At 39.7% G+C, this 21,995-nt stretch overlaps 1 protein-coding gene across 1 annotated transcript in view; it reads right to left on the bottom strand.

Moving 5' to 3' along the window:
* Positions 1-4,019: 4,019 nt before the first annotated feature.
* The window catches only part of LOC134535431 (Golgi to ER traffic protein 4 homolog), a 30,098-nt gene continuing 12,122 nt past the window's right edge, over positions 4,020-21,995 (bottom strand). The window contains exons 4-8 of the mRNA XM_063374524.1: positions 21,268-21,392; positions 18,689-18,827; positions 8,540-8,683; positions 7,555-7,700; positions 4,020-4,776 (exon numbers count right to left, since the gene is read on the bottom strand). Of these exons, the coding sequence (XP_063230594.1) occupies positions 4,673-4,776; positions 7,555-7,700; positions 8,540-8,683; positions 18,689-18,827; positions 21,268-21,392 (658 nt within the window). The 3' untranslated portion in view covers positions 4,020-4,672. The remainder of the gene's footprint in view (positions 4,777-7,554; positions 7,701-8,539; positions 8,684-18,688; positions 18,828-21,267; positions 21,393-21,995) is intronic.

Below are 21,995 nucleotides of genomic sequence, written 5' to 3' on the forward strand. Positions count from 1 at the left end.
CATGTGTAAACAATAATACATTTTGCTGAAGAGTGCATTGAAATATTACTATAGTTGGTAATTCTTAAGGAAAGCCATTTCTATGGGAAAAAAAGTTATTAAAAATTACAAAATGTTTTATTTTACTTCCTGGAGTTATTTCCAGTCGTTCTCTCAGTGGGCCTTGCGATACTTCAAGTAGTTAGGTAGGTTTACCTATTACAAATCTGTGATCTCATGAGAAATGTCAATATGGTTGGATTAGCTGCACTAAAAATACTTAAAATATTGTGGATAGTTGGTTAGATTAGGTTAGCTACATTATAAATACTGTAAAATCTTTTCAACAAACAACAAAATTTCTCACCAATTTTAATGTAACTAACCTAACCTACCGTCCGCACAATTTGTAAGTATGTATTTTAATTCCATCTAAATTAACCTAATCCACCATTCTTTTTGATATCACAATAGTTATATAAATATGGCTAACCTAACCACATGTTAAAACAGTAAACTGCAGGTAAACAATTTGAAGTATTACAGCTCCTTAGGGAATAATTTAAAAAACATGCCCTTCAGCAGAAACAAGGAGGTAGGTACGTATTAAGCATGAACACAGATACAATTTATTTAATTTAGGCAAAATAAGAACGACTTTCACAATGTACCGCAAACTTAATTAAAACGAAGGGGGAAAAAAAAGTTTAGTAAATGTGGATCTTGTATTATAAATAAACTGATGTGCTTTGCCTATTTCCCCGGTGATGGTAGTCGCAGATGTGAATGTTACACAGATACAAGAGACGAGCTGTTCACAAGTGCGTGGTGCCACGTGCACCACCTACACTAACACGACAGAGGGCCCTCGTAGGTAAGTGTCCCGCAGTGTCACCACATGCCCGCCTGGCAAAAACCCCAGTGGAATCAGTGGGGAATCCAGTCCGCAGGGACGGAGGAGGGACTGTGTCCCGGCGTGCGAGGGTCAGGCTCGCGACCGTTGCAGCCGGTGGGAGGCGATGTCAAGATGCTGGCTCCACGCGCACAAGCACATCCGGCCTCTGTGCAGCTGCTGTCGGCACGTGAAGTGTGCCGGGCAACAACACACACTCCAGGCCGATTGTGTGAATGAAAGCGTACGGTGAATAACAAATAACTTAACTAAAGAAATATTTTGACCCAACCAAACTTGTTACAAACACATCCAATTAAAAAATAAACAAATATATTTATATCCAGTGGACTGATACACAGTGCATGCACACAACAGTGTCACTCTCCGGGTGGTCTCTCGCCCTCTTCGCTGTCGTCGCACTTCCCTTCACTCGCAGAACTCTCCGAACTCACCCGGAACTCCTGCGGAGGTCGGCGTCGCTGCTCGAGTACCTGTGGCACTCTTCTCCAACCGACGAGTCACATCCTCCTAGGCCGACTACCGAAAAGTCCAGAAAGGTGGAGCCCATTCACGCCACTCCACGCGGCAGCCTGCGGAATTCTCAAGGCCGCTCGGCGATGGATAACAGCGCTGAGGAAGGACGATGCACAGGGTGAGGAAGGGGGGATGGGGTAGCCACGACCCTCGTAACCCGGCCAGGCGTGCGTGGCATGCCTTACGTCAGTGGACGGCATCTCTCACATTCGTAACATTATGTAATTAGTGTGTCTAGCCCCAACTTCAACTAAGCAACGGAATTAATTTTGGCCCATGGCATAAATTTTTCACTAACATGTTTACACACGTGCTCTATAGTAACAATGATTAGCACACCGCTGTTTAAAGGGCCATGTAGAGTCCCTATGCAATTTACCACAAAAGCAGTAACGGCTAAGTACCGTGTTTTCTCGGATAATCGTCACACATTTTATTCTAAAAAAAAGTTTGAAAAGTAGGGGTGCAACGATTATGCGGGAAAAAAAATTATGTTAGGTAAAGTTATTCATAAAAACAAAAACAAAACCTGTTCATGGAAAAAAGGTGGAGTATACAAGAGCACGCCAAACAATTTATATTAATAATTCATTAAACAAAAACCTTTCTTCAACTTTAAATAGAAAACCAAACTGTGACACGAATGCAAGCCACTTGAATCTGTAAAGTGAACCAACACGTAACATGCCACGAAAGAGTGCAGGCCGTCAAATGTAGTTAACTCGGCACCTGACAGAGAGCAGGTGATGCATGCAATCGGCGAGATATCGATATTCGACTACGTGCGCGCGCTCTATACGGACAGCAACATAACCAAACACGAATGATGCCAACTAGCGCTGGCTACATGTTAACAAAACGGTACACCGCGGCGACACAGACTATCAGAAATAGGAAATAACTTTTAAAAAGTCTTTAAAAGAAAATTTACACGTCAAGACAACTTCGTATTTTTCCGTTATTTATTAAGTGGTAATGACCAAATAAATATTATATTTCTACTTTAAAATACGTTTTATACGGAAAAGATACCTACACAAAGCGCTCAGCATCTAATAGCGGGACCAAAAACATAATTTGACATTTATGCGAGGTTTTTTTATCCCAATTTTGACGGCCAAAAATATAGGTGCGACGATTATGCGAGTACGACGATTACACGATAAAAGAGGGCAATTGTGATATTATATAAAGATGTAATTATAGTTTTAGTTTTTTTATGTTGATTACATATTTACACAATGCTTAATGCAGTTTTTCATGAAATTTATTGTAATAGATAAAAAAAAAAGTTTTTGTAATGTATAAAAAGTAGCAAACCTACATCCAATAGTCAATTATTTTCCAAATATAGCTGCTATAGAAAATTCCAAACTTATTTTATACATAGAATAAAATATAAATAATGTTGACATACTATATGCTGCATCACACTCCTGATCAGCTATGACACAGTTAAAATAATCCATTTAACTACAAATTATTTTTTTTTTATATTTGTAAGTAGTTTCATAATTACAAATGAACTTTGGTAAATTTAAGAATATGTAATTGGACTGTTATGTGACCAAACCCAAATTTCTTTGTTATACAGTATGTCCATAAATTTTTGACTGTTATGTGACCAAACCCAAATTTCTTTGTTATACAGTGTGTCCATAAATTATCTTGACAACTTTAACAATTAATAACTTGGCCACTAGACTAGATAAAAACGAACAGTTTACAGCATATGACATTGGCTAAGACATGGCTGGGGATCTGAGCGCCCTCATGTCACACGTGAAATGGAACGAGACAGTCCCAAAGTGAATGTGTGGTGCGGGCTTATGCACAATTGCATCATTGGTCCGTTCATTTTCATTGGGTCGACCATCAACAGCGATGTGTACTTGGACATGTTACAGGAGTTTGCAGTGCTACAGTTGGAACACCTGCAACCTGACGTTATCTTCCAACAGGATGGTGCACCACCTCACTGGCTGTCAAGACCCTGTACTTGTGCTTCCTTATTTGCTGTGTATTCTGAAGCCACTAAAATTTAAAATGATACTACTATTTCAATGGGAACTTGGCTTGCCAAAGCAATAATTATTTACAATAAATAACATATGTATCTACAATTAATGTCTGGTCGAACATCTATTTCAACAGACAATTAGGCTGAGGCCACACAGAAAGCTATGCAATGTTTGCGATGTCGGAGACATGCATGCCATGGAATTAAAGTGATGATTCCGATGATGATAATATTCAGCTGGCTCTCGCTGTATGTGAAGATAAAAATAAATGGGTTCATGAAGTTAATCTAAAAAGAAATGAATTTGGAGAATTTCATCATTTGATTAAGCAGCTGTGTGATAACAAGGCCAAATTTATGGATTTTTTCAGAATAAATACAACTCAGTTTGATAGGATTCCCACGGTCCAAGCACTACACCAGATACAACTGAATTAAATAATATACAATCATTACAAAAGTACACTTCAGCATTAATTGTAAAAGCATTGTAGTATCTGTAAAATATTTAGAGATAATATTTTACTTAACTACATAGCATTTTAAAGATTGTTGATGTAAAACATGGAAAATAAAATAAAACTGCCAGCCTTGAAAAATATTTTTTTATTACATTGTGAAATGTAACCAAGTTTGTTGCTACAGTAATAATTAAAATTCAGTATCTACTATTTTCTAAAGTAAATGTTTATTTTTCAAGAAAATAATTAAAGTAACAATTTGATTATGAAGCACAATGTAAAACATATTATACAGTTCATTTGCAACTATACAACATATGTTGCTATAATATTCTGCCTAACTGGTGCACATACAGTGCAGTTATTTATGGGCTTAAAAAATTATGTTTGGAAACAAGCCTAAACATTTCCAACAATTTTAAGAATCCACCATAGCTCTGTATTGTTTTATATATATACATAAAATGTTAAATCTTTCCATATATATATGTGCATATATATGCATACATATATACACACACAAACATATACATTCATACACAAAGACAAAAACTGTTCAGTTAAAAAAAATTAATAGGAAACAGTATTTTTTTTTAAAAAAAAAATAAAAATAAGAATGATTTTCTTGTTTCAGGTTTGCGCATGCTAGCTGGAATCTCTCCACAAACCTGACAATTACTGTACACATAATTTAGTTTTATGGTCGGATACGAAGTCGCGTCAGGAAATAAATAAGTGTGGACGCTGCGGGAGAGGGGGAGGGGGGGAGCGGCCCGGGCCACATCAGTCCAGCGCGTCCGTGTCCATGTGGGCGTGCTGCCTGGAGGTGGACGGCTGCGGCCGTGTGTCCTCCGGCACGCCCGTCAGGAACGACTGCAGGATGTTCTCTGCAACAAGCGCAGTGCTGCCCCTCAACCACACTACTGCACGCCACTACTGCATCACTTCATCAGCACAGCTCCGGTGGGTGGCCACACAATATCACAAATTACATTTCCTCACCTGATAATGTTCCCGGACCCTGATTTTGCACAGTTAATTAGCAATTAATAATCAATACTTTTATTTTCAAATTGTGAGTATTAGTGATGGGTCAATTCCTGTTTTTTCCCGGTTCTCGGTTCGGTACCGGTTCTTAAAAATCGGTTCTCGGTTCTCGGTTCTGACTTAAACAATAAAAAAAATATTATTCACACATTATTTATGAGGTGTTTTAAGTAATAAACTATTTATTGTTTTGGCTACAAAAAAAAGCACTGTTTCAATCTACAGTAAACAAACCAACCTATTAAAAATGTAATATGTATTAATAAAAAAATTAATTCAAAATAATATAGAGAACACTTAATAAAACTAAAATTTACTACCTATATCAATCTGTTAATTACCTTAAGAAATCTACATACACCCTCCTTTAAAACATAGGAATAAAAAGAAAATGTTACAATAATGGAAATAAATACAATGATGGTGAACTTTCAAAGAATTAAACTATTAAAATGTCCATCAAACTTATTGCCTACATTGAATTCAGTTTGTTTGCACAGTCAACAGTAAATTACTGCTACACTTCTGATGCCATTTCTTACACAATTTGCTCTATTTGGCCAGAATAATTATACTTTAGAAGTGTCAACAAGCATTTTGTTTGACCAGCCAATAGTAAAATACATCTACACATCCATACACCACTTTACTTTAAAAAAAAAAAAAAAAAAACTTCCCCCTTCAAAGCAATCCCGTTTACCTAAAAGAGAAAGTTACTAGCCATTACATTAGATGGCTGCAGATGCAGTGAACTTACAGTCCAAAGCACTACACAAAAAGCATACAATTTTAGAATGCGGAAAATTATTATGAAAATTTTTAAATCAGTCATTAATTAAATTATAGGTTAAACAAATATTCTGTGGAATTTTGAACTTTTAATTATTCTTTATACACCACTCACCCTTACTTACGTCTCAACAACTCAATTAACTACCTATTTTTAAAAACAAATTGAAACAAACATGGCGTCTTTCTGTTCTCACATCTCTGCTGAGGCACGTTATAGAGTTGCACACATCTATGAACTACATGTATCTATGGCACCTTCAACTGTTATGTTTGGGAAGCCTACAACTCACATAGTTACGGTTCCCTACCACGTTCGTGCAACTTCGGATTTCTCTCAAAAATTTAAATTAAAAAAAATCGAAGGGTTAGTCACAACATGCTTGTTTTCATTGGAAACTTCTGATTTAGCGGCTGAAGTGGCGTTAGTACCAAAACTCGAAACTTCGGAAATCTTCGGAAATTCTTGCAGGGAACCGAAACTATGTGAGTTTTAGGCTTCTCGCTATGTTTTGATTGTATAACGTGCTTTGTTTACAGATGTGACGAGAACATTAAAATTTTCACGTGTAATTTAATTTATAGCTAGAGATGAATATTATTCCACAGAAGTCCAAAAAAATAATTCATATGTGAATTGAACGTGAGTTGAGCCATTTCATGCTGCATTTAAGTTGTAGTGAAGGACTATTTTTGTAAAGGGTTTTGCTATACTGCCGGTACCGGTACCGGCACCGGCACCGGCACCGACATTTTACCTGCGGTTCTCGGTGCCGGTTAAAATGCCGAGAACCGTAGGAACCGAGAACCGAGAACCGGTACCGACCCATCCCTAGTGAGTATTTAATATAAAAATGAGTAAACAAAGAACCAACTTAATTTTATTCAAGGTTTCAAGACAGGGCAATATAAATGTTATGATATGTATCCCTAGTGGTTTTATTATCTCAGGTGACAGATAACACGGGATAACATCCTAAAGGGAAAGGGGAGAGTGCTAATTCCTCCCCTCTCTTTGTTACTGCAGCAAAGGCTGTCCCCTCCCCCATCACCATCGCCTGCACATGCCACATCTGTGCCCGTACTCTTTACTACTGTCTATACTTTGCTTTCAAAAGTCTTTTATGTTGCAGCGACCAAACTATTTTTTTTATAACTGCCTGCTATTGGTTTTAACATAGTCTGCGTAAATAACATCATTACCAATATTTACAGTCTTTAAATGTTACTTGCTCCACATAAGAAATGCTAAAAAATATGGTTAGTGCAAGGCATCGGGCTGAAGAGTTTAAAAGTGACTGTGTTTATACAACAAGTGCTGTTACACTAATGTGTAAATACTGCAACTGCTGAGTTACGTTGAAAAGATTCCATTGCAAAGCACATTAAAGTGACAAACATGTGAAAGCCAGGCAAAACTACTAAAGTGGTAATGATGTTGGACAACGATTCTTATACACCAGTTTTAAGGACTATAAATAAGTTTTTCAACTCAAAGAACATCAATCGTAACCAGACAAAAGATGTTATTTCACTAATAAACGCTAATCCGAACTTCATGACTTTATAAGAACACAAAACATTTTTCGCCCTTTTTTCAGGTCTCTACTCATGGGATCGCCCACATGAACAGTTCAAGGTAAACCGGGCCACATACAGAACTCCTCACTAGGAACTATAGGAACTCCTGACTACGCCACACCACTACTTGGTACACGCCCTCAGCGGCGGTGGCCGGGTGCCCAGGAGTCCACGACGACCGCGCATGCCGCCTCACGGCACGTGACACTGTGTAACAAGGTATCACTGTGTTGTCCACGGCAACTCACCAAAGAAGCCCTGAGAGTGCGCCTTGGGCAGCGGGATGCCAAAGAAGACGTGTCCTATCTTGTCGAGGTAGTCCTGGTAGCTGGGATCACGTCTGATGCTGGGCTGGTACTGCTCACACAGCACCTTGAACGCATTCAGCTTCCCACTGCAACAAGCGCAAGCTGCACTTCACCTGGGCGTCAGCATGCGCCAGCACTCACTGTCGCATTTCTTACTTTATACTGTGCTCAATCAATTACACAACAGTAAATAAATTTTTTCTTTACTAGTAAAAAAATTCTAGGATAAAAAACAATAATTATGCTAACATTAAATAATTAGTAGTTTTTTTTTGTTACTCTAATCGTATGCTGTTGTTGCCTTTCTATAAGCCAGTGCAAATAACAGTTATTTTTAACAGCAAGAGTGGTTTAAAAAAATGCTGACACCAGGAAGTTATTTATGGCCCCAAACAAAATATAAAAACTAGATTTTAACATTTATATTATGCTACAAAATAAAAATAAATATTCAGAATATCTGAAGCATTTTAAGGCGAAGAAAATTATTCTTCGATTCGACTTTAACTTTCCGAAGCTTTGCACACTCCTAAAAAACCATCAAATCAAAATTACTGTAGTAAATAGTACTTGAATTAAATATATGTTATTTATAAAATATCAGTTCTTTTGATGAATATTATTTATAAGTTTCTAAGTTAACGAAAATAGTAAGTCATTTCAGTAGTTCAAGTATGGTTTGAGGATGTCATAATTCACCCAATCCTAGAACACACAGTGCTTTTCCAAAATATTGTCAGTTTCAGCCAAGAAAACATTGAATACAATTAGCAAATGTAAAGTGGAAAGAAACTAAATAGAGATAAGATGCTTTTTTCTGTACCTTCGAGTTCTGAAAACATGTACTAAATTGTGAAATATAACTTGATAACACGGAACAACACCATGCATGGCAGTGTGTGTCTAAGGCCAGCCACACAGTTACCTCTCGACAGCCTTGAGCAGGAACCAGAGGAAGTTAAGGAGAGGCAGCAGGTACGGAGGCCCCGCCCGTATGTTGGGGTGCTGCAGAGTGTACGTCTGGAAGGCATCCTTGGCCGTCCTCCACTTGTTCTCCACACACAGGTACCTGCCAGCACAGCACCACTAACACTAACACTGCACGGTGTAGTGGGTAACTCTCCAGTAATAATTTAATAACGCCCAACTACAAAGAAAAACTTTATTTTCACCACCTGTTTCACAGCTACTTGCAAAATCACCGTTACAAGCCTCCCTCTCCCTCCAAAGACAAAGTTCCATATCCTTCTGCGGTCAATATTTGCACTTACTTCAACCAAATATACACTTCAAAATAAAATAAGTTTAACAAAAAAAGATACAAGATTTTAAACCACAAATACATTTACTTTACCATTATTTAACAGCTTACAATAACTTCTGGCAACCTATAAAGAAATAGTTCCGGCACAATATGGCGGCAGCATACAGCGATTTTGTCTCAAATAAAGTGAAACGTCACTTGGCCAATCACAGCTAACTAGGTCACACTACAACACTTTCAAACACCTGGCGCCAGCTGGACGGCCCCTCCTTACTCCTTCTTCCCAAAACCCGGCTTAAACTTAAATTTATAAATCATCTCTGCCAGAAATCACCGACAGAAACAAAAGAGTTATAGAAAACATTTAAGGAATGCAGAGACAAATATTTCCATACAAAACATAACACAAGAATAAATATTTTTTTATCTTCTCAAAACCCCACGCTAAAGAATCAATGTTAGGGTAGGTCAGTGCCTAACCTCCTTACAACCCCCCAAGTTAAATGGAGTTTGAGTAAACAAATTTAACTTTTGCCTGAGGTATGTGCAAGCCGGCAACCAATTCTCCCTTAGTTACTTCCTTCCAGCTTTTACACCACTTACCTCACAAAACAAGATAGCCATTTACAAGTGTTCAGTTTTACTTAATTATTTTCTCTAACACTGTTAATAACAAGTCACAGAATCCCAATAGACAAAATTACAGACTTGTAATTAACAAACAAACAAGAATATACCCTTAGCACAAATCTACTTGTACACAACCATCAATAAAATAAACCCATATTGGCTCTTACCAACAACCCCCTCATGAGAGTCCCAAAATGTTTCAAGAGATTTCCTGCTTAAAGCCAACATGCTATGCAGGTTATCCCGTTACATCACTAACCACACGACAAACATCAAATCAAACAATATAACAAGAAACAACTCTCGAAACTCCAATCAGCTTGAAAATGGCGCCACATGATTGCATTTATGTTTCACTGATGTACGGCTTTAACAAATATTGGTTGAAGCTACCTCGAACACCCCCGCCACCAGTCAAGTGTCCAATCTCCCAGACATTTTTTCCTACTTCCCTAGTGATCCTGAACGGCCCTTCATATAGCAGTCCCAGTTTTTTCATCTCTTTTAACATAAAATCACTTCTCCCACAAACTCTCAGCAGTACCAAATCCCCTACCTTGAAGTTACTGCTTATAACTCTCTGTTGTATTCCTCTCCTCAATGCTGCATGCTTAAGTTTCAGTTTAACTTCCTCAATCCTGTCACTAGTCTGATCCTCCTCCCCACTAGGAAACTTAAATTTTAGGGCTAGACTGTCCCTCTGAATTTTGCCACTGGTAAGTTCCTGCGGTGAAAAACCTGTACTGCTGTGAATGTGTTCATTAAAAAACCTATTTAATAGTGGTACAGCTTCAGCCCACTTGCTGTGTTGCTCATGGCAATAGGTGCATAGCAATCTCCCTATTTCCCTCATAACACGCTCAATCGGATTCCCCTGCGGGTGCCTGACAGAGCTATAGATCACATCAATGCCCTTCCAGGCTAACTCCCAGCGCCAAACATCCGCAGTGAACTGGGTACCGTGGTCACTCAGTATTCTCTTAGGTACACCCATTCTTTCAAAATAATGATTGAGTAACTTGTCAACACATGCCGCTGCTGTGGCTTTCTTTAAAGGATAGCAAAGCACAAACTTGGTGAAAACATTTAATACCGCGAAAATGTACTGGACACCTCCCCTCGACTTGGGCAGTGGGCCATATAGGTCCACAGCTAAAAGATCCTCCGGTCCTGATGGAACAATCGGTTCCCATTTACCTTCCCAATTACGATTAGGGTATTTCGCCTTTTGGCAAATGTCGCAACTACTAATTATTTTCCTAATTGTCTTTTCCATGTTAGACCAATAGTAGCTGTTACTTGCTAACCAAAATACTTTTTTGTTCCCAAAATGTCCAGTGGATCGGTGAAGATGCCATACTAATTGGTTGACCAATATCTTAGGTATACATAGTCTCCATTTTCCCGAATCATCCTTCCTATAGAGTACTTTACCCGTTATACAGTACCACAAAAGCAGCTTCTGGACTTGTGGTTGGTTGACATCTTTATTTTCATCTTCTAATACCCCTATGATCATGCCCCAGACTTCATCTTCCCTTTGGGCCTCCCCTAACTTGGTGAACTTCCTAAATAGTTCATCATCCTTTTCCACATTAATAATGGCCATAATGGGTCCTGCTCGGGGTTTCTCCTCCATAACTAACTCCCCTTGCTCTATTATTGTCCTACTTAGTAAATCTGCATCCCCATTCTCCTTGCCCGAGATGTAAACAATCTCCAAGTCATACTCCTGCAGAGCTAGGCACCACCTAGTCAGACGGCTCCCCATCAGTTTGCATGATTGTAAGAAAGCTAGTGAATGATGATCGGACTGCACTATGATTTTACTGCCTAACACTATATTTCTCAATTTCTCGAGGCTCCACACTACTGCCAGACATTCCCGTTCCGTAACAGTATAGGACCTTTCAGCTGCATTCAAACTCCTACTCAGCATGGCTATCAGGTGTTCTTCCCCCTCCTCCCCTAGCTGGAAGCACTTTGCACCCAATCCATAGCTGGAGGCATCTGTACTGATGTAGAATTCCTTGGTGAAATCAGGGTGTCGGATTACACAATCGTCCACGAAAAGGGTTTTTGCCCTGTGGAAACTACTCTCACATTGGTCATTCCAATCCCAAACACCATCCTTCCTAAGTAAATTCAACATAGGTGCCACCACATCTGAGAACCGTTCAACGAACCTTCGGTAAAAATTACACAATCCCAAAAATCCTCGCAGTTCTTTGACAGTTTTGGGTCGCGGAAATTCTCTAATTAACCTCACTTTTTCCGGGTCCGGTCTTATTCCCTCCGCACTCAACCTAAAACCTAGAAAAATCACCTCGTTCCTTAGAAACATTGTTTTGGATACGTTCAAGGTTAAATTCACCTCCCTTAGTCGGTACAACAACTGCTCAAGAATTTCCAAGTGCTCGCCAAACGTTTCTGTTGCAATTAGCACATCATCCACATAGGTTCGAACTCTGGACTCTAATTCGGGACCTAAGGAAGCATCCACCGCCCTACAGAACTCCCCTACACTATTAGGTAAACCAAAAGGCAGTACCTTGAACTGGTATACACGCCCCTTGTAAAGAAAAGCTGTGTATTTTCTATCGTTGACATGCAGTGGCACCTGCCAGTACCCCTTTACAAAATCAGTCGTGCTGATGTATTTACATCCATAGAACGCAGTGAACAATTGGCTGGGCTCCACTGGACTCTGCCTATCGGGAACAATTCTGCCTTTTAATGCCCTTGAATCTACACATAGCCTCACCCTCCCATCTTTCTTTCTAGCACACACCAAGGGGTTTACAAAAGGACTGTTCCCTCTTTCGATTATGCCGCTAGCTTCCATCTGCCTAATTTGGTTCTCAACCTCATCCTTACATGCCCAAGGGATCGGGTAGCTCCTACCTCTGAATGGCGTGTCGTCTTTCATGGGTATTCTGGCCACATACTTGGTGGTCAGCCCAGGTTCTCCCCGAAAAACATCTTTAAATTCAAGCAACAGTCCCCTTAACTGCATCCTTTCCTCCTCACTTCCTACCTCACATCGCTCTAACATATGCTTCACCTCCTCCTCCCAAGGTGTAGCGGTGACCCTTTGAATTTGTTGTGGGTCCTTTTCTAACATTTCGCCTAGTTCTTCCTCCAATTTACCCTCCTTCCAATCCTCCACACACTGTACCCTCAATACCCCCGGACTCCGGTCCAACCAGTTGTCACTCCTCACCATAGCATAAGGGTCTCCTTTAATGAAAATCCTAGCCTGAACAAAATCAACAACTATGTTGTGACTATGCATGAAGTCAATGCCAAGTATCACCTCCTTGGTTAATCTGGGTATAACCAGACAATTTGCACAGTAGGTCTCTCTCCCTAACTGAAAATCCAAAAAGATTTGCTTGTTTACCTTTCTGCTTTTACCCCTGGTGGCCCCAATTACCGTCAGCTGAGGTACGGGCAGTATGGGATACGAGAATCCCTGCTTGTTTAGCTCTGCTAGGAACTGTTCAGAAATCCCACTGACTTCCGATCCCAAATCAAAAAGGACTGCCACCTCCTGGTCCCCTATCTTACACATTAGTTCAGGCACACATACTTTATTTGGTTTCTGGGCTCCTTCAGACAATAAAAATTCTCTATCATCAGTGAAGATTGCAGCAGCCATGTGAATAGGCCTACACCCACTTAGCGGCCCTTCAACAGATTCGATCGCCCTAGCCTGACTGCCTAGGCTCGACGATCCACTTCGTTTCCCGATTGGGCATTAGAACGGTGGTCGCCGTTGCCTCCTCTCTCATCTATCTTACCTTCTTTCTCACCCCTCTCTCCCTGTCCTGCACCCGCTTTTCTATCATCCCCATCTACTGGCCCACTACCATTCTTCCCGTATCTCCAGCTACCTTGCCCCCTCCCATTACCAGATCCTCCTCCCTTCCATGGCCTGGTTCCCCAGTGGCTGTTATTGGAGTCCTGGTTACTGCTGCTGGTCTTTTCCTGAAAATACCCACCTTGGCTCTGATACCCCCCACTTGCTTTGCCATGGCAAAAATTATCAACCCCCAGACTCTGTGGTTGTCCAGACGCACCTCGTGGCTCTCTCCAAGCATTGATACGGTCTAACTCCTTAAGTACCTTGCGCAGCTGCTCCTACCAGTGCCTCTTGTACATGTTCAGGTGTTTGTGAATACACAAGAGTAACTATCTCCTCCTCACTGAACGCTGTATCGTAATACCTACTACGCTCAACTACATTGCTAAGATGGGCCTCTAGCTGCCCTGCCACGCATCTCCCCTGATACAGATTCGCTCGGTCTATCCCTTGCACCCTTTTCCCCCAGTATTCACTTGTAAATTCTTTTTCGAATTCTTTGAACGTGGTAATGCGGTTTTCACTTAGCCTCAACCAATTCTCACCTGTCCCCACAATGGATCTCTTTGCCACAAAAAGTTTTTCATCTTCCGAGCACCCATAAACTGCGAAAAATTCGTGTAGTTTGCCAAGATGCTTCTTTGGGTGAACCCTATCCTGCCCCGAAAATTTAGGGATGTCTCGGTCCTGATATGGCTGTGTGAGACGCCTATTTCAACACATACCGTTTCCACTACACCCCCCAGCACTAAGTTCTCCCTCTATCGTGGCTAACTTTTGACTGAGGTTCCCTATCTTGGTTTCGTTTTCCGTCTATCTTTCGCCCCCACTGGTTAATCTCATTGCGAGTTTGTGCCATGGCTTCCTCCTGCAACCTACTTTCGCTCAATAGTTTTGCTTTAGCCGTCTCTAGCTCTTGATTAACAAGCAAAACTTCCCCTCGGCTGCTGGCCATCATTCCCTCTAGGGATGTCAGCTGATGTTCTATGTTTTTGACATCAAGTTGGTGAGTGTTTACTTCCTCCTCCACTTTGGCTATTTGCTCCCTAATGGCCACCTGTTCCTGGACTAGGCTGGAAACTTGGTTTTCCGCTTCTGCTAAACGACCAGCATACCGCTCTTCCAAAACCTCCTGCCTCGAGCGAAACTCTGCAAAATCCCCCCTGATCTCTGCTTTGAAATTTTCCAACTTTTGATGGTGTACCGCAAACATTTCTTTAATTAGTGACGCTAGATCCTGGTTACTCTCCCCTGCTGGCGGAGGTGTTGTGGATAAATCCCCGACAGATTGTTCCTCCCCTTGCTCTACTATTTCCCCTTGCTGATCTAGCACCCCAACACTTACTAGTGGTAGGTCCTCCAAACTAGCGCCTGTTGCGCTACTGGCTAGTGCCCCAGTTGATCGAGTATTTACTGGCGCCATGTTCAAAGACAAAGATATTATTTACTCATACACCAGTTACTCTAAATATACAAAACAAAAAACAAACATTTTCCCTTCCACTAAACCACACAGGATCTCGAACGTGTACAGCTAATCAATGATCAAAGAGTACAGTTCCAACTTACACCACTGCAAATTATCCTGTTTTGCACGTTTTTATGCTTTTTTTTTTTACAAAGACCCTATATAACAAAGGTGCACAACTACTTCACAAAGAAAAATATAACACCGTCAATAGGCTATTAACACAAACCGACGAGTCGAAATACTTTGCTGATACTGTGTATGTAGGGGAGTGTGACGGTGTATCTCCGACCTTAATTGATGGGTTCCCTGGTGACCGCTGCGAATGCCGCCATGTAGTCCACGGAGTGTCCTAAGCCGTTGTCCTCTGCGAGCTGTCCCACGCTGTCGCCTATGCCGCTGTAGACACGTGGTCGCCTCGGTCGCTGTAGACACGTGGTCGTCTCTGCCGCTGTAGACACTTGGGCTTCACACGTAGAATCACACTTCCTCCCGTGATTACACCGCGAGTGACTATTTACGCCGCATTCGTTATTCTGCACTTTGCAGACCTCCAGTCACGCTCCCTAGGTGATTACACCGCCCTTTGTTTCCGCTGCATTTGCCACGCCGACGCCGACCTTTTCACAAACAACTCCTTTTGTCCCTTTTTTTTTTCACTCAACACTGTCTATTGTTTACCCGAGTACTCAACTTCGTCGGGTCCCTGTTCGGGCGCCAAAATATGTAGTGGGTAACTCTCCAGTAATAATTTAATAACGCCCAACTACAAAGAAAAACTTTATTTTCACCACCTGTTTCACAGCTACTTCCAAAATCACCGTTACAAGCCTCCCTCTCCCTCCAAAGACAAAGTTCCATATCCTTCCGCGGTCAATATTTGCACTTACTTCAACCAAATATACACTTCAAAATAAAATAAGTTTAACAAAAAAAGATACAAGATTTTAAACCACAAATACATTTACTTTACCATTATTTAACAGCTTACAATAACTTCTGGCAACCTATAAAGAAATAGTTCCGGCACAATATGGCGGCAGCATACAGCGATTTTGTCTCAAATAAAGTGAAACGTCACTTGGCCAATCACAGCTAACTAGGTCACACTACAACACTTTCAAACACCTGGCGCCAGCTGGACGGCCCCTCCTTACTCCTTCTTCCCAAAACCCGGATTAAACTTAAATTTATAAATCATCTCTGCCAGAAATCACCGACAGAAACAAAAGAGTTATAGAAAACATTTAAGGAATGCAGAGACAAATATTTCCATACAAAACATAACACAAGAATAAATATTTTTTTATCTTCTCAAAACCCCACGCTAAAGAATCAATGTTAGGGTAGGTCAGTGCCTAACCTCCTTACAACGGCCAGCAACGATGCCGATAGACCTGACACTACAAGAGCATACTACGTACCATTAAAAATATAACTCAAGAGGCAACCACCGTGCAGGTTGCATCAGGGCCTCTGAGAGTTTCCTATGTGTGGTTTTCATGGTAACTTAAGAGGTAATTCATAATTTTGAATAATTACTTAAGTCTATAATATATGCGAGGTTTTTTCTAAACAAAAAATATTTGTGGTAATGGTATCCCCCACAAACGACTCAATTTTAAATGCAAAAAAATGAACAAGTAGCACGTAACCTAAGTAAGTCATTTGAGTCCTTTTTTTATATAGCAACTGAGCTGTAATGATTCCCTTTTAAAAAGTTTTCCCTGTTAACATTTATATCATCTAGTCCCTAGAAAAATGTCTTCAAAGGTTTTACTGTAAGTTCTTTGATTAAATCCTTTATAATAATGTTTGAAAACAGTATCACTGCTCAGGGGTGCGTTCAGGAATGTTAGAGTCCACCTTGACACAATAGAATTATTAGGTTATTTAAATAAAGGTCTCTAAATGTGGCTATGACGAACAAAACCTTGGGCAAATAAAAGAGAACTAATTGCAGTAGTATATCAGAATGTTGACATCTCACGGGCCACATCAGGAGCACGCACGGCACATATGGACGGAACAAGGGAGGTTATGGCCAAGGAGGGAGATGGTGGCACAGCCCTGGGCGATGTCAACCTAACAAACATCAACACGGTGAAGTGTGGGAACATTATTCAATATGTGTTTAACATCACAAACATGCTGTTTGTAAATATTGCAAACAATCATTTCTCGTGGTGGCACAAGATGAACAACAAGAGCTATGAAGAAGCATTTTAAGTAAGCTAACATATTCTAGTTCCTTGTACACTACAGTAAAACCTCGTATTTACGTTCTCGTTATTTACGTTTTCCCGCAAATAACGTCATTTTATGTAGGTCCGTTTTATTGTACATTAACTTTCGTGTTGCATTTTCCCTGAAATTACACCGCTACGTAACCAAAAAACCCGGAATGTACGTTTCAAAACACGGTAAAAATGTAAATACTCGTCACGTTAGTCATAGATGTGAAAAGTTTGAAGTAGTTCGCCTATTGTCTGTAACCTTTCGTTTTGATGTATCGACAAGTTCTATGGTGCCTCTCCTCTACTAACGTTTTAATCTTTGCTGCCATAGAGAACTTTCGTAGCAGAACCACAAACGGTTTTATTTATGGTGTCATAGAGCACTCTCGTAGCAGAGCATAGTCCGAAGCGCTGAGCTATCGATACTACCGGAAAGCGCTCATACACAGTACGTATATTTAGTAGTGCTGCATTATGTACAGTACATATCTATGATGGCTTTCATTGTTTACATTAGTCAACGTCCGTTTTGGTTAGTACGTGTTTTTTTATCGTTCACAATATTATTTATGGCAAGATTTTGATTGAAGATGGATAGGTATAAAGTTCCACGAAATACTTTATCTATTGAAGATAAAATTAAAATTATTGAGAAGTTTGACAAGCATGTGGGTACCCGAGTGGTTTTGGCCAAGGAACTGAATATTCCTGTTAGTACTTTAAACACAATAATTAAAAATAGGATTTCAGATTTCTTTAAAAGTGTTGAATTTATACTAGTATGTACACCTATAAAACTGTACTAGAGAAAATTTAATGTAGGCTTTATGTTGCATTGTTTTTTATATTTTATATTTAAGAAAATTATATTTTTGCAGTGCCCTAAATGTGTTGTAAACAACTATTGTTTGTCTTGTAGCACCAGTAAATGCTGATACATTTTTTTAAGCTAAAATTTAGCATTAACTGCCAATAAAAGTGCTTTCCCACAATTTACACTTTCCCGCAATTTACACTTTTTCCTTGGGGTTCCTTGAAAAGTGCAAATAAGGGGTTTTACTGTACTTCAATTTTGAACCTTTGAAACCTAATCTCACTTTCAACAGATAAATTTTATTTGAGAAATTTAATGTTTTACCCATTACTAGGTTTTTTCCCCCTCCCACAAATGCAAATAATAGCATGTTTTCAAATTATTCAAGATGCCATAAATAGTCAGTGTTTCCAATAGTCCACATAATTTTTTTTTTGCTACTGTTTTGCAAGACAGTAGTAAAAAACTATGATAACTTTGAATCTTTTAAAGTTTAAACAATTGTTCAAACTTATAAACTGGATATTTATATTGTACAAATTACTTAACCTCAACAATGAACATTGTTATTGTTATATGACATACACCAGACATATGCTATATACAAACTTTCGTAAAAATATTCGTTATTTCAAAGTATTAGTATTCAAAGTAGAATTGAATAGTAAATAAACTAATCATAATAAAAAATGTTAACATTTGAACAGGCCTAAAAACATAAACACACACAGTTAGCACAACTAATGACATGCCAGGGGAGTCGCGGGGCGAAGGAAGACGGCACAGGGCCACTCACTGCAGCACGGCCTGCGCGATGAACAGGTCCACCTCGGCCGTGAAGCCGTGCTGTCTCTGCAGCTCCACCAGCATCACCGCGAAGCCGCGCCCGTCACACGACTGCAGGAAGTGTTGTCTCGCTCGCACATAGTTCTTCTCTGCAACCGCACGCACACTTCCCAGCAACACTGGCACCTGCATCCACTACAAACACAGCTTATTGACTATTCTTAACTTCTGGCGTTATGCATAAATTATACGGATTACCAACTTTCGTTCGCAAGACTCAAATTAAATTATGTGCACAACTGAGTATACATGCATTTATAACTAAATATTTTAGCTACAAATTTAACTCTTAATGAAAAAATTCTTCCAACTAAATTAATTTTAGTAAATATAACTAGGGATAAGATTAAATGGTGAATTGAAGTAGCTTGGCTTCTGGGTTGTAGCTGTGTCCTTGGCGAATAATTCACCAACGTTTTGGTCGACATTGCAGTCGACATCCCTGATGATGGGGACTGCAATGTCAACAGAAACATTGGTGTATTATCCGCCAAGGACACGGCTACAACCCAGAAGCCAAGCTACTTCAGACAATTGCCGTGAAAGCCTGCGAACATTATAAATGGTGAATTGTAATACTAACACAGACTTGCATGTCAGTACACCACGAAGCACCCAAATGCAATTACAATAACGACATTAACCAGCATTCTCAATCAAACCTTAACTGTAATCACAAATATGTAATCTTTTAAATATTAAATTCAATGGAAGTAATTTATTTAACAGGAAATTTTTTACCTTCATTTATGTAAAAAAAGATTGGAAAAATTTACTTCTTTAATCTTGCAACTGTAATTAGTAGGTAAATCCTTTTTTTTTTACTTTACAAGAATAATATTATGTATTAGTTAAACACAGACATACTTAATAGATTAATTTTATTTGTTCTAAATAGTTACACATGCTTATTACAAATGATTATATTACAAAAATTCTTCATATATCAGTCAAATTGACACTGTTTAAAAGAAACATTTAAGTATTATATTTGTTCAATAATATGCTATCGTTTTTAATAAATAGATTTCATAAAAAATAAAAACAATAACACCAAAATCCTGTTTTAAAAACTAAATTGGCCTGAAAATTAAACTATAAAATCTTGCCTCTACATTCATCAAAGGTTCCAACATCAGATGTTATTTGCTTTTAAGGAAAGCTGATGCAAGGCTATATTTATAATTTAATTTCTTCAATACATACAAACACAGAGCTACCAACCTCAAATCACACCCATCAGTAATGACAATTATATGGAAAAAAAAAAGTACGCGTAAATAATGCACGATAAATTTTTCCTGCGGAATTATGACACTCACACGATAAAGGAAAATACATAATATGCAAAAAAAAGAAAAATATAGGCCTATAGGTATATATGAATACAATGCAAATTAATGGAGCGGGAAAAAAAACTATTTGAACAATACAATCATCTGAATATGTAAGAAATGTCAATAATTTTACTGGAAATTTTGAACCTTCAATTCAAAGTATTGAAAGTTAAACTTGTGAACAACTGTCTTTTTATTTGCTTCTTTTATCCTGGTTGGATTAGAACTGCCTTGTAAACAAACAACAGAAGACAAACAAAAGAACTTGCAAACAATAACTCTGCGTTCGTTACTTTTGTTTCTTCAGATGTAGCGTAAAAACGACGATATAGATTTATTGCTCGTCATGGCTATAAAATGTTCCGCATGTTTCTTTGATTCAATATGCTGTTTACAGTCATCCCTTCCACCATGTGCAATCGAAAAGTCACACGTGCATACATTACAAAACGTGTGGCGTTCCAAAACATTTGAAGACGACAAGCAGGCCATTCTTTTCAATAGTTTAGGTCGAAAGTTCTGAAGCATTGCGTTCTTTCCCCCCCCCCCCCCCCCAGAAACACTTTTGTTCTGTCATACGCTTCATTTCTACAACCGGCACTGAAGAACAAAACACTATCGACAAACATAAAAAAATTTCACGTCTGTAGAAAGACAAAAACACTATGATGAAAAAAATGGCTTTCAAAAAAAATTAAAACAACACAGGTTAGCCAAAGTACCGTACAAAAATTATCGTGATGTAAGTAGCCAACAAACGAAAAGTCCGAGAATATGTACTAGTTGTGTCGTACAACGGACGTAATACCATCCCACTACTATTTCAAAACACGAGAATTAATCTACTTATTTCAACAGTAAATGCGCACACATACTAGTTTACACATATTTGCGCAACCACGCTATGTATTCGAACTGCGTTCACGAAACAGCACAGCAGAAACTGAATTTTTTCCGTCTGCGTGCAGCACAAAGCCTCGTTTCCGTAATACACCAGCGATGTTCCGTAATTCAGTGTTAAATCCGTAATAATTACGGAAAATCCGTAATGGTTGGCAGCTATGCAAACAGTAGTAATGATTATAACAAAGCTATGCTGGTGTGAAATGTCTCACAAACAAAAACAAGGTGAAGATGAGTTGTGTGTTGAGGGTGCTATAATGGATATACTTGTGGACAGAGAGACACTCACGCTTCCAGAACACCTGGGCGAGGCTCTTGTGCAGCTGCGGGTGTCCGCCGTCTCCCGACCAGCGCAGAGCGTGCTCCAGGTAGGTCTCCCTCTCCGGGGCATCAGGGTCCATCATCTGCAGCAACCTGCACACCTCGCCACCTTCAGCATCTCACACCTCACTACAGACTGCATCTCACACCTCACTACAGACTGCATCTCACACCTCACTACAGACTGCATCTCACACCTCACTACAGACTGCATCTCACACCTCACTACAGACTGCATCTCACACCTCACTACAGACTGCATCTCACACCTCACTACAGACTGCATCTCACACCTCACTACAGACTGCATCTCACACCTCACTACAGACTGCATCTCACACCTCACTACAGACTGCATCTCACACCTCACTACAGACTGCATCTCACACCTCACTACAGACTGCATCTCACACCTCACTACAGACTGCATCTCACACCTCACTACAGACTGCATCTCACACCTCACTACAGACTGCATCTCACACCTCACTACAGACTGCATCTCACACCTCACTACAGACTGCATCTCACACCTCACTACAGACTGCATCTCACACCTCACTACAGACTGCATCTCACACCTCACTACAGACTGCATCTCACACCTCACTACAGACTGCATCTCACACCTCACTACAGACTGCATCTCACACCTCACTACAGACTGCATCTCACACTTCACTACAGACTGCATCT

This window comes from Bacillus rossius, chromosome 8, assembly GCF_032445375.1.
Source record: "Bacillus rossius redtenbacheri isolate Brsri chromosome 8, Brsri_v3, whole genome shotgun sequence".
Lineage (NCBI taxonomy): Eukaryota > Metazoa > Arthropoda > Insecta > Phasmatodea > Bacillidae > Bacillus > Bacillus rossius.